Source organism: Chlamydotis macqueenii, chromosome 5 (assembly GCF_036417535.1).
Source record: "Chlamydotis macqueenii isolate bChlMac1 chromosome 5, bChlMac1.mat, whole genome shotgun sequence".
Lineage (NCBI taxonomy): Eukaryota > Metazoa > Chordata > Aves > Otidiformes > Otididae > Chlamydotis > Chlamydotis macqueenii.
In genome coordinates this window covers 71,396,240-71,412,989 of record NC_141560.1, presented here as the reverse complement: position 1 = coordinate 71,412,989, position 16,750 = coordinate 71,396,240, and the positions used below count along the sequence as shown (strand labels likewise).

At 50.1% G+C, this 16,750-nt stretch overlaps 1 protein-coding gene across 4 annotated transcripts in view; it reads left to right on the top strand.

Moving 5' to 3' along the window:
- Nucleotides 1-16,750, top strand: part of PLCB2 (phospholipase C beta 2) — a 52,904-nt gene that overhangs the window by 31,977 nt on the left and 4,177 nt on the right. For 3 of the 4 annotated variants that reach the window (XM_086748144.1, XM_086748143.1, XM_086748141.1), the window contains 19 exons: nt 78-224; nt 543-700; nt 2,615-2,697; nt 3,109-3,193; nt 4,060-4,231; nt 5,075-5,172; nt 5,891-5,987; nt 6,862-6,946; nt 7,373-7,497; nt 8,548-8,702; nt 9,132-9,296; nt 10,355-10,454; nt 10,728-10,832; nt 11,832-11,917; nt 12,014-12,110; nt 12,517-12,570; nt 13,464-13,674; nt 13,901-14,069; nt 15,692-15,768. In XM_086748144.1, the coding sequence (XP_086604270.1) occupies nt 78-224; nt 543-700; nt 2,615-2,697; nt 3,109-3,193; nt 4,060-4,231; nt 5,075-5,172; nt 5,891-5,987; nt 6,862-6,946; nt 7,373-7,497; nt 8,548-8,702; nt 9,132-9,296; nt 10,355-10,454; nt 10,728-10,832; nt 11,832-11,917; nt 12,014-12,110; nt 12,517-12,570; nt 13,464-13,674; nt 13,901-14,069; nt 15,692-15,768 (2,269 nt within the window). The remainder of the gene's footprint in view (nt 1-77; nt 225-542; nt 701-2,614; nt 2,698-3,108; nt 3,194-4,059; nt 4,232-5,074; nt 5,173-5,890; nt 5,988-6,861; nt 6,947-7,372; nt 7,498-8,547; nt 8,703-9,131; nt 9,297-10,354; nt 10,455-10,727; nt 10,833-11,831; nt 11,918-12,013; nt 12,111-12,516; nt 12,571-13,463; nt 13,675-13,900; nt 14,070-15,691; nt 15,769-16,750) is intronic. The other variant, XM_086748142.1, reaches the window with a different exon arrangement.

Here is a 16,750-nt window from a genome sequence, read left to right as displayed (position 1 = left end):
TCACAAGCCATCCTCCTGTGTTGCAGTGCACCGGCAAAGAGGCGCCAGGACTGTTAACAGCTCTGTTTTCCCTGTAGGGCAGCTGTCTCCAGAGGGGATGGTCTGGTTTCTCTGTGGCCCTGAGAACAATGTGATAGCACTGGACAAATTGGTGCTGTACCAGGACATGACCCAGCCACTCTCGCACTACTTCATCAATTCATCACACAACACGTATTTAACAGGTACGGGCGGTTCCAGAGTCTGCCGCAGCCCAGATGCGTGCGTACCACCACCGGGGCTGGGGAAATGGTACCAACCATCAGTCGGGCAGATGTATCCACCCTGGAGTTTGGAGGGCTAAGGGCTGTAATGCCCTCTGAGGGGCTTGGCACTGAAATGCTGTGTAAGAAGAAGAAATGTCCCCCTGTAACCGCAAACATAGTGTCAATCTGCCACGTACACCTGCTCAAGAATGGCAGAGTTCTGTTGCTCTGGTTTCTGCAGAAAGTGTCCCAGGTGAGTAGCTAATGCCAAGCCTCCCTCCTTCTGCTCTCCTCCAGCTGGTCAGTTTTCTGGTATCTCGTCTCCCGAAATGTATCGCCAGACGCTGCTGGCTGGCTGCCGCTGCGTGGAGCTGGATTGCTGGAAGGGCCGTCCCCCGGATGAGGAGCCGATCATCACTCACGGGTTCACCATGACAACTGAGATCCTCTTCAAGGTACAGAAGGAGTTTTCTCCGCACGTGCTTTCCCCTGCTTGGTTTTAGATTGATCTCTGAGGAGGCTGGCTGAGGGAAGTGTCAAATGGATGGGCTGAGGGCAAAGATGTTTGAGTGGAAAAGATTGATGGCAAGATGACAAGTGAATGAATGTGTAGATAGAATGAAAGATGAACAAATACGTGGTAGGTTGGAGTTTGTGTACATTTTGGAGTGGGAGGACCAGAAGAGAGGTTGTTAGCTGGATGAAGATGAGTGAATGAGGGAAATGCAGGAGTCGGGTAGAAGGGATGGAGAGATGGTTGAGTAGATGTGCCTGTGTACACAGGGCTGTGCAGCAGGATGGATGTGCGGACGGAAAGCTGCGTGAGATGCGGGGTTTATGGATGGCTGGCAGAGAAATAAATAAGATAGCTTTTAGAAAACAAACGGTTAAAAGAAGCTTATCTTCTAACTGGTCTGCAACAGGTTTGTGTGGCTTACAGCCTCACATGGTGGTGCTGTGGAGGAATAGGTTTTAATTACTTCCTAATTATGTGAGAGTGTGGAGCAACTGCCTTCTAGCATGCTGGGCAGATGGCTTCCCTGAGGATTCAGCTCCCAGGCTTCAGAAGCGCAGTGCAAAGCCTGCTTCTCCTGTGGAAATGTAGGGCATTGACCCACAGAATTTACAAACAGCTTGCAGGGCAAAAATCAATGCAACACACATTTTATCTGCACTCCTTTACACAATTGCTGCCAACAGGCAGAGGCACTTTATATTCTTTTTAAAGCTATTTATTCTTATGCTGTATCTTCCCCCCAGTTCCCACACTTCACTATTAGTAAAATATTTATGTGGGAGAAAAAAACCCCACCAGTCCTTGAGATCAGAGGTACTGCCATGTTCAGTGTTGGTAATTCCCAGATCCTGTGGTACCGCTGCTGCGTTGGGCACAGCGGTTCACCGCAGACAGGAGAAATAATGACAGGCGTAGCCGCTGTAATTGCAGGGTTCTGCTAGAGCCTGTGCCTGTACCCAAGGGAATTATAACCTGTTAACGCCGCGTGTGCCCGTGTTTTAGTTTTATATAATGTGTAGATCTTTCCCTCCACACGTCTCCCTTTTCTACCACTGCCTGTGGCCTTTTGATACCTATTTCTGTAGCTTCTCCTCTGAACCTTGCAGATTTCTGTGACAGAGTCCGGGTGGTCCATGGCGGAGCAGCTGTGGCAGCCTCCCTCAGTGCCAAGATCATGGCTGAACCCGGATTTTGGGGCGAGTAGGGGACTGTCATTGCAAAGGAGCACGTGACACTTTACCGTGTCAATTAGCAGCACCAGAAAATAGTGGAAAGCTTGCAGTTTAATAGAGGCTTGGGGAAAACATGATTATTTTTTCTTACATCATTAATGCTGAGAAGGTTTCCATGGTATTTGCATTTGAAATGTCAGCACTGCTGGTTCCTGAACATGGCAGTTTTCTCTGCGGCTAGGCAGGAGGATTTACAAGCAGGTGAAGTGATAGAAAATGGGCAGGTTCAGAGGTAAGTGTAAATAGGGTTTGGAGCAGTTTAATCTGGTGCTGCATACACCTTTCTCTACCCGTTCAAAGTGCGTGTGGCGGTGTCTTGCCTCTCTGGCTAAATGCTTTCACGTTCAGTTATGTGCACACTAAACTAAGAAAAATAAAAACTCGCATTCTTACGTTTTTAGCATCATTTTTTTAATGCAAGCTGTTAAGTTTCACTGCATGTTGTATCCTCGAGCTGGAAATCTGGGCGGGTATGAAAAAGACACTTCTCATGTTCTTACTGGAGAAGATCAGTTATTTAAAGAGAAGCTCCTGGCAGCGATCACTTTGGAGATCTGCAAGTTGGGGGTCCATTCAGCGGGAGGTCAGCCGTGTGGCTCTGACCGTTGCTTCTCCTTTAGGATGCCATTGAGGCCATTGCAGAAAGTGCCTTTAAAACATCTCTCTACCCTGTCATCCTGTCCTTCGAGAACCACGTGGACTCGTGAGTATCTGGTGATCGGGGACGAGATGTGGGAGAACTGTGTTCTTGTTGTCCAGAGCAGAAGGTGTGCAGGTGAGGGCTGCTGGGCTCTCAGTGGATGCCTGAGCTGAAAAGAAACACCGACTGAGATTTCTGAAGCAGCTTGGAGGGTGGTCAGAGGTGAAGGGTGAGCCATAAGCTGCAGAGTGAGGGTGACCCCAATTGTGCAGCCTTTTAGCTCAGGATGGCAGAGTACGAACAGGGGGGAATAAACCTGGGAAGGGACTTCCAAATCCGTGTTAGCTGTCTCAGTGAAGGCAAGAGATGGCTTTCTGGGTAGACTACATGGATCTCAAGATGATTGCTCCTCCTAAGCTCTGGATTTGGGCATCTCTTTCCCTCTTCACTCTCCTTGATCTCTTTCTTCGTTAGGCCCAAGCAGCAAGCAAAGATGGCTGAGTACTGCCGAACCATCTTTGGAGATATGCTGCTGACGGAGCCGCTGGAAAAATACCCAGTAAGTGGAAGCTGGGGAAGGAGGCTAGTGGAGAGGTCTTTCTGAAGAAAATGGTCACTCCTGGTGCTAGGAGATGGCACAATAAATATGTGGACAAATAAGCCTGATTACTAGGGGTGAGCAATAGTAAGTGGATGGAAGGCTTCTCGGTCGCAGAGGCCTTCCTGAGCGCTTGCCTGACTCTGCTCTTATTTGATATCTGTGACCTGAGTGACTTAGCAGTAGTTCAGGCTCTTCCTACCAATGCTTCTCAATTCCTGTCACCAACCTGGACATACTCCCTTCCAGGCATCGATGGGCCGGTCAGTGTCGTGTGTGAGGAGGAGGAGTTCAGGGTATTCACTAAATTCCTGATCTGTATGAGGAGCGTGGGTCTAGAAGCACCGTCTGAGTCACACATCCTTGTCTTGAGCCGCCTACTCAGGGATCTTTTATTCAAATCTGCTGCAGGCAGAGTGTTTAAATACGGCCTGAGGGCTGATCTAGGGCTGAGGCTGTGGGATAATGAGGGAAGTAGGTGGAATGTGGAAGCCAGAGGTGTGTGGATGGCTTCAGGATGCGTAGATGTTTTTTTAGCTGCGGTGCAGGATAAGTGGATGGGAACAGCACGGCATGTGCAGCAGCAGAATGTGAGAGGGCTGAGAGGTGCAACAATGCTGGGCTGAAACCGAAGGTGAAGTCTTAGAAACAATCTGACAGATACAGTGGGATATGGTGGCCAATGGACAAACTGAGGTATGCAGTGGGTGAGAGGTGTGTCCGTGCACCAGTAAATGGCCAGAGGAACCATACTGGGAGGGACAGGACAGATGAGTGTGTGCATTCTCTGTGTGATGAAAATTCAGTATGAAGTTTATCTGTTGCAGCTGAAGCCAGGAGTTCCTCTGCCAAGTCCTAAGGATCTCTTAGGGAAAATCTTGATTAAGAACAAAAAGAAACAATCTGTATCTGAGAAGAGGCAGAACTCTTTGAAGAAAGGGAGGAATGTGGAACCAGAAATCACTGAGCAGCCAGCCCCCATGGATGCTGAAGACACTGGTATGTCTGAGGGGAAACTGGGGCTAGTATAGCTAGATGGGCAAGTCTGGCCCACTGGAGACCTTCCAAATCACCCAGTACTAGCTTGAGGCAAGCCAGTACTAGTCATTAATTCAGTTATCTCAAGAAGCAGCATAAGCTTGGAAGAGAGATTAAATCCTCAGCATATTTTCAAAGACTTCGTTCCAGCCAAGGCAGACAATCAGCTTATGCCCAGCCTGTCAGTCAACTCTTCTGCTACTCTGAGGCGTTTAGCAGCATGAGTTGGTCATTCTCTGATACACACTGGCTACTGGTTTGACGGAAGGGTGGATAATTTTTTACTGCTTGTAGTTCTCTGATAACCACAAATTCTTCATGGCTTAGTTCTTCGCCTTGAGGCTCTGGAAGGTTTATAGAACCTTCAGCCCCACTCTCCTCCCGGCTCCAGTCCCAAAGCTGTCCCCTCTGGGGCTCAGGGAAGCTCTGGAAGAACAGCATGTGCGGTCCCTGCCATGGTAAGAGCACGTGAAGTTGTATGGAGGCAAGGTGAGCGGCATTACAGAGCACCTAGAAATGGACATTTATTCCCACAAACGTGTGCAGCCTTGGAGAAAACAGCACTGTGACTGTCACTCCTGGGGAACGAGGGCAGCCTGCAGAGGAATGACTTGGTCTCTTGAGCCTGCTACTTCAGCGTGCTACTTCATACTTGGGTTTGGCTAACAAAATTGTATGATTCCACTTCTTGTTCCTGCGTGACTTGATTGTGAGGTTTTGCAGAGCCCTCCGTTGCTCCCAATCTGCAGTGCCTTGACTCGGTGCTACCGATCCGTACGGCTGACGTGGGCTGTGTGTGCTTAGTCTGGGCAGGTGACGTGGCTGAGGAGGAACCAGAGGAAGAGGACGAACATCTCGGAAACTTGGACGAAGAGGAAATTAAAAAGATGCAGTCAGATGAGGTACTGTCAGTGTTGTTTCTGTTCCTTTTGGTTTTTTCCTGGCCTCCAGTTTTCTCTGGGGCCTCACCATGTTGAACAGCAATGGACCCAAAATGCAAAGGGAAATGAACTGTGCTGTGACCTTTCCTTCCCCCATGCAACAAGGCTTTTGCAGGAGAAACTGAATAAGAAAGATTATGTTGCAAGTGTAGAGAATATAGCAGAAGAGTTGTTATTTCTGACTCTGCCTTTGATATTGTACGTGATTTGGAGTTAATTGTTTGCCTGCCGGGTCTTTGGAGAGGCTTAGCCTTGGTCTGATAAAAGTTGTTACCGAAATGTGAAGTGCTGCTGCTGAAGGGGGAAGGAGGAGATCAGCGTTCCCTTGAATAAAAGATCCATTTCCCATTTCCATGTCCCCAGTATCCCTCGGAGAGGAGGGAAAACAATGTCCCCAGCTTGTCCCAGACTCCATACTTTGAGAGGTTAAAGAGCTCCTGGACCTCTTACAGGATATCTCTCCATATGCCTCAGTTTCCATTTTGCCAAGCTACCTGGAAACACTGTGCCCCTGACTATGCTGCCCACAACGTAACTGTAGGACCAGGAAGCCAAGGAAACTGGTGTGCTCTGGTCAGGGCAGCCGCCAGAGCTCTTTGATTGTGAAGCCCTGGTGTGTTTTATTTCATCTCTGGAAAGCTTTCTCCATCTGTCTTCTCTTGGTTTTTTTTCTGCTCAGGGCACCGCTGGTTTGGAAGTGACGGCGTACGAGGAGATGTCCAGCCTGGTTAACTACATACAGCCTATCAAATTTGACTCCTTTGAAGTCTCTGCCCGTAAGTCATGCTCAGTCCTTTCAGAATCCCACGTGTTTCCATTCAGCCAGGAGAGCAGTGCTTTCAGACGCTGCTCTTCTCCACCTGCCTTTGTGACTTGTTCACCCATTTTTGGTTGTGTTCTTGCTCTCCCACAATGTGTGTGCGGTCTCAAACGCTTCCCTTCTGCCCTGTAGTAAGGAATTGGTAAGAAGACAGGGATGTCAGGTACTGCTCCCAGTTATACCAGTGAGGATGAAAAGAAGCAGCCTAGAGGCCAGTGACACCTCTGTGGGCTTGCTGTGCTGCTTCTGAGGGCAGGATTGAGCCCAACTTTTCTTAATGTATGTGACTGGCCTCCCTTTTCTGTGGTGATGGACAGAGAAACATCTGAAACATTGAAAATTCATGCAATTTCTTTACACACCATGGGTTCCTCTAAACAGTTCCCACATTTGGGTCTAGCTTTGAGTGAACTGGTTGGACTGATGGAAGAAGTAAAAGAAAAATTAAAAAATAGGGGAGTGAAGAAGGGGAAACTTGACAAAATAAAGATCTTTGTGCAAGTATTTGGATTCACTTGGAACTAAAACTCCAGGCAGTGTCTAAACGACACTGAAATCCAGGAGGAGATGGGGAAAATGACTGCTGCTTAAGCTTTGTGAGCCAGTCCTGCCTGAACTCCATGAAGTTCCTGTCCCGTAGTGCACAACCATTGTCTCACCTTTTATGCGGTATTCTTCAGTCCCTTTTCAAGGGCCCAGAGAAAGGGAAATTGCCTTGATAGAGAACGGTACCTGGTAGAAAGTGGGAGTAAACAGGCCAGGCACTTCTTGGATCCACAGTCCCCACGCCCAGGATGGAGCCTGAATGCTTTCTTGTCTTTTGCTTCTAGAAAAGAACCGGAGTTACGTCATCTCTTCCTTCACGGAGCTGAAGGCTTACGATCTGCTGACCAAGTTCCCCGTGCAGTTTGTGGAGTATCCTCTTGGCAGCCTGTGTGCCGTGCGAGTGGTCGGGTGGAGTCTGATAGCTCATCTGAGCTTGGGCAAGGCTGAGCCATATCCAGCTGGCTTCTGGTGTCAGGACCTGGCAAACTCTTTATCAGAGCTAAGAAGTGTGCAGGTGGGACAGGGGATCTGCAGGGTGTCTGGGGGGCTCCTCTCGGAGATTCCTGGCAGGATGCATCCTGCTGTAGTGAACGCGGAGGCTGCCACATGCTTGTCCTGAAGTGGGAAGGGTATGGGAAAGGGGCCTGTTGTTGTCAGGGCCTCTCTTACTTCTTGTCTGGAAGGCTCTGAGCATTTGGTGGCAAAGCTTAAACAATTTTCATAATCTGAGTACTTGAGCTAGCCCCAGGGCACACGAGGAGTGCTCCAGACTTGTTTCCAATAGAGCAACCGCAGATACAACAAGCGGCAGATGAGCCGGATTTACCCCAAAGGCACGCGGATGGACTCCTCGAATTACCTGCCCCAGATGTTCTGGAACGTCGGCTGTCAGATGGTGGCCCTCAACTTCCAGACCATGGGTGAGTGTCACATTGTCCTCTGGCTTCTGAGCAGGAGCAGCGTGTGCTCCTGTTCACTGTCTCTTCCTTTGCTGCCCTTTCCTACCACCGCTCTTTTCCTGGACACGTTTACTCTGTGTGCCCTCCCCAAAGCGGTGGTGTTCTTCGACTCTGCGTCCCACAGACCAAAAGCACTTTTCCAGGCCCAGCACGAACCCGGCACACGGTGTCTGGGATGCCGGTCCCACATTTGTGCTTACACACGTACATGGACTCGCTGTCATCCAGCGTCTGGGTGCCATCTCTGTCCTGTAACGTGGTGTCAGAGTAAATAACGTGCCTGGATGCATCAGAAGCTCCTGCTTCCCCGAGCTCCTTCCTCTTTTGCGAGGCAGCAGGCAGAGCTCCATCTGGCTACAGCACTGGGCTCTCTGTGCTGTTATTTCCGGTATTTTGACCTGAGCAGGGAGAAGGGCCTTTCCTCGCTGCACAACCAGCATGAGAAAGAAAGAAGAGCCTCCAGAGAAAGCTGTGCTCTACCCGTCTTCCTCCCTCAGAGGAGTGTCTTACAGAGAGTGTAGGAGGCCAGCTGCAGGATCAGTAGGAGGAAAATAGAAGCAACTTTAAAAGGGAGAGAGGGAGAGATCGGTTATGGAGAGGGTATTGTATTGAAGACAGGTGCAGAAATCACAAGACTCTTCTCAAGAGAAGTGGCAGAGGAGATGGACTGCGAGGAGGCCCAAAATGAAAGGGGGAAGGAGTAGAGGGGTTCAGACAACTATTTACTTCGCACCCAGAAATAGTGGGTGCTTCTTAAAGCAGGTATTAATGTAGTTCTACCCACGACTTACGGTGCAATCATAAGCAAACCACTCACCTTTCTTACAACAGCTGCTGTAATATTTTTCCCTGTAGGGTGCTGAGAGGCTTAATTAGTTTCTGAAATGGCTTTGTGAGCCTTTGGCTAGCAGGGGCTCTAACAGCGCAGCACCTTCCAGCTCACTCGCAGCACGCAAGCCACCTGTTGAGGTCCCACAGAAATGTTTCTCATTGTGTTCCTCTGTACCTCAGATGTCCCCATGCAGCAGAACATGGCTCTCTTCGAGTTCAACGGCCAGTGTGGCTATTTGCTCAAGCATGAATTCATGCGGCGCCCAGACAAGCAGTTTGACCCCTTCTCTGTGGACCGCATTGACGTGGTGGTGGCAAGTACCCTGTCTGTCACGGCAAGTACAAACCGCGTGCTGTTCCTCCCCTGACAGCCGGCTCCTGGAACTGGCATCCATGTCCCTGCTATTTATTACTCAGTAGGGTTCTTACAGCAAATGAACCCGGAGAGTCCTGTGGGAGAGCGTTACCATGGCAACTCCCAGTCTTTTCACTGTTTTAAATTAATCATAATCGCATGAAAATGGAAAATTAGCATCTGCCACACAGAAGAAGCCAAGGCTGTGGTTGATGGGGAGGGAGGAGGTTGGAGGAAGTGCAGAAGCAAGAAGCATGGGTGGTGGTAAAAGAAAAGCCTATTGTGGATTGGAAGCTGCAGCAGAAAAGGTCTTTTGGGGTGGGAAAGTGATGCTGGGGTGAAGGTATGGATGGGTGGTTCTGTTTCATTCTTTTCAGCGGTTGCTAATTACATTTCTGCTTGTTCATAGATACTCTCTGGTCAGTTCCTCTCAGACCGCAGTGTGAAGACCTATGTGGAAGTAGAGCTGTTCGGGTTGCCAAGGGACACAAAACGCAAATACAGAACCAAACTGACCTCCACTGCCAATTCCATTAACCCTGTATGGAAAGAGGAGGCCTTTGTTTTTGAAAAGGTAATACCATTTGCTAGTCATCTAGAGAGAGAGCCCCTAAAGACCCCGATGGCCACGAGCACGGCCTCTGGAGCGAGCAGTGACCACAGAAGGGATCTCTGTCACGGCTTTAGACACACCATGCGCTATGGGTTGTGCTCTCGGGTAATACCCAAACAACAGCATCCAAAACAGCCCTCCATCAGCATTTCCCTGAGCAGAGAAAGGGAAGCTGGGAACGTTTCTGGAAATAACAGGTATCTGAAGTCTCCCATTTGTGATGCGCTTCAGACTGAATTGGCTAATCAGCTTTGGAAATGTCAAGCACCAGGAAACAGAAAGGAACGGAACGTCTGTGGCTAAACTGTAAATGAGAAACAGGCAGACTGGAGAAGTGAGGGGAGCAGGGGGGGTCCTCAGCTGTGCCAGAATACAGAGAGCTGCCCTGTTTGTCCACAAGAATTCCGTGGTCGCTAATCCAGCTACTGGGCTCAGGGAGGTGAAGGCAGAGGTGACAGCGATGTTTGGCCTTTCTGTGTCACAAAGGCGGAGTGCCTGTTACACCATTCACCTCTGCCAAGCGCGCTGTGAAACAGCGCATATTTTCAGCCTCCTTGGGACGTAGTAGAGAAATACTATCCTCATATCAGAAAACACTTTTCAGACTTCAGTTCTGGGAGAATAGTTTTTCATTCTTTTCATGGCAAAAGAAAATGAGGGAGGAGGGAGGCAAGAGCTCTTGTGGCAGAGTTACCATGCCTGCTAAATTATCCTTATCCTTCTCTGGGGAATTGCTTCATGGAAGCTGTGGTTTGGAGGATTTGTTGCCCCAAACTTCCCTCCTGTGATCCTGTGCAGTCTCTTCTCTGAGAATCCTGTGTTTTGTGGAGTCTGTGTGAATTCAGTTATGTCCGTGATAAACTGTAGCCTTAAATCACCCGATGCAGAAACAGGCAGTGACTTCCTTGGAGAGGAATTGCGGTGGTGGAAGGAGTAAAGTTCTACATAGCGAAGCTTCTGTGGTGTTAGGAGTTTGAGGTGGGGGGACATTGGTGCCTTTCTCTGTTTTTTTTCCTTAGATCATGATGCCTGAGTTGGCGTCTCTCAAAATCGTGGCTTGGGAGGAAGGGGGGAAGTTCATTGGTCATCGTGTGATTCCTGTTATTGCAATGCACTCAGGTAAACTTTGTGGAAATTCCTTCAGCTTTTGTGCCCTTGAGACCCACCCATTGGAAGCTGTAAAGAAGATACGAACATCTGCATATTTTGCTACTTAATCTCTGTTCCTGTAGGCAGTGGAGCCTTCAAATTCATTGTATTATGGCCTTGGCTTAATTCTGTAATATGTTCACCGTGCCCCCCTGTAAAGAGAGACTTTCTTTTACAGTTGGAGCACACAGACAAGAAGGGACAAAGCTTCTGCCAGCTCACCTCTTCTGCTTTCATTTTCAGGCTATCACCACGTTTGTCTCCGCAGTGAAAGTAACATGCCGCTCACCATGCCTTCTCTGTTTGTGTACCTGGAAATCAAGGACTACGTTCCTGACGCCTGGGCAGGTACGGCGCGTTAGAGTGCGCGTGGGGGAGTGCTCTGGCTGTGTCCAAGCTGTGATCCAGAAGCATTTTTCCAGCCTGGGGAGTGCTTTCCTGTTGCCCCCTTAATTCCTTGTCAGGGTGCGACCTGAGCGCGTGCCAGCATCCCGTCTCACCCGTGCTTCCCTCAGAAGAGAGGGGGATGCTTGCACCCTAACTGTGACCGGTGCCCTGCGGGGGCCGAGGCACGCACCCGACGTGCAGTGCAGATGGGACGTTCACTCTGGTTTGGAACGGGTCAGCCTTTTATGACATTTATTCCAAGGCAGGGAGAGGTTTCCGTGAGTGAAGAGGTGGTAACTGCCAGGGACTGACGAGAATCGTGGTTTAGGGAGCACAGGAGCATTCTTCCCTGTGTGAGGAGAGGGAAGCTCTTGCTGGTACTGAGAGACAGTGATCTTCCTTTAAAAGGGGATGGTCAGACAGCGAGAGATGAATTGGGAAAGAAGCCCCACTGGAGGAATTAACAGCAAAACTCTTTAACAAAGCCCTGCAGAATGCAACAGCCCCAGCCACAGAAGTTCTTAGGAACACTTCTCATGTTTACTCTCCCGTGCCCTGCGTTCATACAAGTGGACCTCATTCCAGGGGGAGATCCTGTGAAACTGATGGCTTTAGCATGTACTTGTAAAAAAGACCAGGTTTATACGGGATTGGACTGGAACTGGAGCAGGGAGCTGTGCCGGTTAGGAAAGTCCTCACCTGCCTTTGGATTTTGGGAGCAGCACGCTCTCGTAGAGCTGCCCTAAACTTCCATTGTGAGCCGCCCCCTCAGAGCGGGACGGAGCTGAAGGTGGTCCCTCCTGTGTGCTGTCAGGGAGAAGCTTGTTACAAGCAGAGAGTACAAAGTGCTGCTTCTCCAATTTCCTGTCCTAGGCCAGAAAGGAAACCAGAAGGCAAGGAAGCATCAGAGTAGGATGAGTTACTCGATAATCTGAGCAAAGACCTCCTCTTTGTTTCTAGATCTGACTATTGCTCTCTCCAACCCCATTAAGTTCTTCAGCCTGCAGGACAAGAGATCAGTTAAGCTAAAAGACGGCTCGGTGAAGGTACGTCTTCCCAGGTTCTGTCGTTGTCTCTAAACCGTGCCGCGTGTATTCAGCCTGAGATAATCGAGCTTTGATTTACTCTGATCTTTGTTTTAGAGGCCTGGCACACAAAGGAACTTCCCCTCCGCTGAAACCAATGGGATAGCAGACTCCAGCGGGAAATTCAGCAGCCCTCTTTCAAATGGGCCAGCAGGTAAAGCTTGTGGATGTGGGGTGAGCTGACAGTGGAAGGGAAGGCCTGTGCTCTCACAGGGCTGGAAAGAGACAGTGCTAGGGGTGGAGATCTTGGTAGCGGGGTCAGGACCTCTCAGGCCAAGTCACCAACTTCAATTCCGGTGCTTGTCAGTAACGGCAAAAGTTGTAGTTACAGTTGTCATTACCCCCTGACTCTTGGACTGGTGAGGCAGAGAATTCTGTTCCCTTTCTGCTGTGCCTGTTAACAAAGTTCTCAAACATTTAAGCATCTCAGCAGCTTAATTCCTTTGTATTCACACCAACATCCTTCATGTGGCCTGTGTTCTTGATGAGCTCTCCCCTGGCTGTTTTCAACCCGAAGATTCGAGATGGAACATAAGCAGGAACCTCTCTTGTGATTTCAGGCGCAGCAGCATTCACCAAGGATGAAAACCTGCTGGAGGTGACGCAGCTTGCAGGTAAGTGCTCTCACATGTTCGTGTGCACTTAGGCCCTGTCGGTCGTCTAACATCCTCCTCTGCCCAATTTCTGACTGGGATGGAGATGAAGCCTGTTTTGCAAATTAAAAAAGACCCAACCCTGCCTGTTGCAGCCAGCACTTAAGACCAACCACATGAATCTTTGGGCTCGGGGACCCGGTTTCCCTGGTACGCTTTGGTTTCCTCAGTAGGAGCCTTTTGGAAGGAGCTGACCCTGCGTAGCGCAGCATTGTGTGGGAGACACACCCACAAGTTCTGTTAATTTTTACAGATTCCAAGCCAAAAAAAAAGTTACTCCCCCTGAGAAGACAACTCCCTGTGGCCTTTCTGCCACAGATAACCACATCTGACTGATGTGCTACTGCCAGATAACAAGTTCTCCAACAGCTCACAGGCATCCTCCTCTCATTTTCCTCTACCTCAAAAGCCCTTTCATTTATTCCTCACAACTGAAGAAATGCCAGGCACTAAAACTGGAAGGGATGAAAGCACCTGCCTTTGTAACTCAGTTTTGAAAAAAAAAAATCAGTAATGAAATAACAAAGCTTTTCACTTACAATTAGAGCTGCCAGCTAAGTATCTTTGGGATACTTAGAATTGTGGAAAAGGGGGTGAGGCACGAGACAGCTCGGCCCATCACCCCCAGCGTGCTCCCCGGCCAAAATCCCCAAAGGCAGGAACCAGGGAACCTCCCTGGTTCCCACACCAGGCACCCGCCAGCTGGTGAACCCAGCCGTGTGCAATGCTGAATCGAGGGAGGAAAAGCCTAACGAAGGCAGTGCTGAAAAAACCTGTCTGACCCCGGAAGGCATTACAGCAGGTTGAGAAATGCTGGGTGAGAGAAAAGAGCCTCTTTTTATTTTGTTTTTTAGAGCCTGAGACAGCCAGCCTCGCAGAGCTGCAGCAGATGAAGCTCTTCCTGAAGCTGCTGAAGAAGCAGGAGAAGGAGCTGAGGGACCTGGAGCAGAAGGGAAGTAAACGGAGGGAGGAGCTGCTGCAGAAATACTCTGTACTCTTTTCGGACCCTGCCTGCTACGGGGGCAAGAAAAGGATGATGCACACTAGGAAAACCCAGAAGAAGAGGTAAATACAGCACGGGTCTCTGGGCCTGGCCTGTGGGTCGCCTCCCCAAACCAAAGCAGAGGGATCCCCGAGAGAAACACGGGCTCCCTTCTCTGAAGGAAGCATGGAGCAGTGCGGGCTTCCCCATCTCCCTGGGCTTACAGTGTCGCGTGTTCCTGCTTACGGGGAGGGTCAGGACTGTGTCGGCATCTCTAGAAGCAGCACAGCTGCTGTATCTGTTCTGCAGGATTTTGACAGCAGGTGACGTTGCTACGTGTGCACATCCTGTAGAAATAGCAGAAAGCATTGATAGCCGGGTGTTGGAACTGAGGGAGAGGCTGGAGATGGACCTCATCCATCTGGGGGAGGAACACCACGATGGGATTCGAAGAAAGAAGGAGCAGCACGCCACAGAGGTAAGGACTGCAAGTGTCAACAGAAAATACAGCCTAGGAGAGCCCCTGCAAGGACAGCCTGAAAAACCAAGTTCTGCACTAAACTGTGAGCTTGGAAATGTGGCTACATGGCAGATGATGTCCCTCAGAGAAATTGTCAGGTCCATGCAGGGTAACTGAGGATGTAGACAGGGATGCTTCTTTGTTAGAAGCTATAAAAATCCAGCAGAAATATTTTTAAAGGTCTGCTAATGGCGGGGGGGGGGGAGGGGAAGGCAGCACTGCCCTGGAGCACGTCAGGCTCCTTCTGCTTAAACTCTCCTGATAGCTTAGTGTGGGGTTAACACAGCGCTTAGCGGCGTTGTACCCTGCCAGGTGCCGGCTCTCTAGGAGCGGGGTAGGATGCTTCTCAGGCTCCCCGTGTGACGCCGTGCCGGCAGAGCTAGGGTGGCACGCAGCTGTGTGGAAGCCCCGCCGGTTCACCAGTGGCAGCCATCAGTGTGACGCACGTGCTGTAGGGGCAGCCACACTCACCGCTGTCATTCAGCCAGGACAGGTGATGTGGGAACAGAACAGCCCCACCAGTACTGGGCTGGATCTCATCCCTCTGGAAATCTGGGAAGTGTTTGCTGTTTGACTGTGAGATGGCAAAGCCAAGTGTCCACGTAAGGTGTTGGCAGCGAGTCCTCCACACCCTCCGGCCCCCCTCGCCTTAGGCAAAGGCCAGCAAGTGACACCGTAATGGCTGGAGACAAAGCTGTCCAGAGATGGTGGTGATAAACAGGGGGTGTGCCATCTGCTCCATCTCCTTTCAGGGGATGAGTCCAGGATTTGGAGGCCTTTTGCTGTAATTATTTTCCAAAGGAGTTTGCATCATGTCTTAAATCTTAGGTTCCCTGGTGCACTTTAGCTTGACAAGTGCCTTGCAAGCTGTCTACAAGACTGGCAGGTGGAGCCAATACCAGCCCTGAGGGACAAATAAACCTGCCTCTTGAGAACTAGCTTACCTGGGAACCGAACTTATCACCAGGGAGAGAAGCCAAAGGAATAAAACATCCTTGTCTCACAACTCTGTCATAGACTGGGAGATTTAGTGGGCAAAAAAGGAAATAAACCCCCCGAGTTCTCCCTGCACAGCACGTAGCCCAGCAGCCAGGGTTTCTCCTTTCGGGCTGTCTCCCAGCAGGCAGCGGTGCAGGCAGGTCTCACCGCGCTGACACTTACTCTGCCGGGAGTTTCCCCATGTTCGCACAAGCCAGCAGGCCCGTGCCCTTGCTAGCCTCTGTGGTTCGAAAGGTAAGCGCTGCCGCTGTCTCCCACCTCCCCACAAGTACGGTGACTCCGGTGCTGCCTCCCACACAGAGCCATAGGAAGCTGTCGTACAGATCACCTAGAGGTGTGTGAGGGCTCGGGGAGCAGCCTTCGGGACTCCGCTGGAGTCGGTGCACCAGCGCAGCACGATCAGTCTGCAATGCTGAACTCACTGCTGCGGCGCGTGGCTTTGCAGAAAGCCTCGTTTCTTAGCTGGCCTCTGGAATTCAGTGCAGGCAGGGATAAAGCTGAATCTGCTGGGAATCAGGTACGGATGGTGTGCTGCATCTCGTCTTGGTTTGGTTTTGATCTTGTTTTCATCCCTTGAACAGCAAGTTGCCAAGATAATAGAGCTAGCCAGGGAGAAGCAGACAGCTGAGCTGAAGGCACTGAAGGAGTCGTCGGAAAGGTAAGCGTAGTATTTGGACAACAAAGTAAAAATGCACAGCTCTTAGCTGGGGGAGCATTTTCTGCTGAATTGTACTACGGACAGTAAGTGGATACAGGGGAAGAGAAGCGTTTCTTTTACTTTGGTGAGAAATTGAGGCACAGGAATGTGACACAGGGTCTCCCACGGTTACCCAGTGGCCGTGGGGGGAAGACAGCTCTTGTCTCCAGACCAGTGTTGGTGCCACGAGGCCCCAGCAGTGCTGGCGTTCAAGCTGCCGTAAGTGGCCTTGACTGGCTAATTCAGAAGGACAGGAAAGACGACTGCTGGTCCCTGGATGTCATCTCTACCTGCTGCTGTCAGCACATCTCACAGTCCCTTCCAGGGACGGATCGGCTCTGTCTCCTAAGTGAATTGAGCATCTTGGCTCCAGCACTTAGAAAAAACGGGCAGAATCAGTTCACCATTTTCTAGCCAGGCAGTTATCCATTTGTTCTTGCAATAACATTGTCCCGAAGCTAAAATCTTCACTCATCCCCCCTTCATGTTAAATCCTCTCTCAGCCCTCAGTTGCAAAGTCAGGCAAAGCTTCCTCTTTGCGCGTCCTCCATCGAGACAGATCCTGTTTCTCCCAGCTGTTCAGCATGTTCAGACAAGACTGAGAAAAACAGCTCGAGCAGCTAGGTGATGGTTTGCTGGCAGTACGATGTCAGTTAGTACATTCTACATCTGGCTGCGAGCAGCTCCAGAAAGATTTAAAGATCTTGAGCAACAGGCAATAAAATGGCAGTTAAATTCAGTATGAATAAATACAAACCAACGGGAATGGAAAAAACCTAGGCATAGCTCTGCTGTAGATGGAGCGAGCTCTTGTCGCTCAGGGAAGAGAGCTTCAGCTGCTGTGGGCACTTCTCTGGAACAGCGCATCGTTCACCGCTCTGCAGCAGCCAAAGCAGCAAACAATTTTTGGAATTGTATGGAGAAAAAAGCTTTAAAGTCAGCA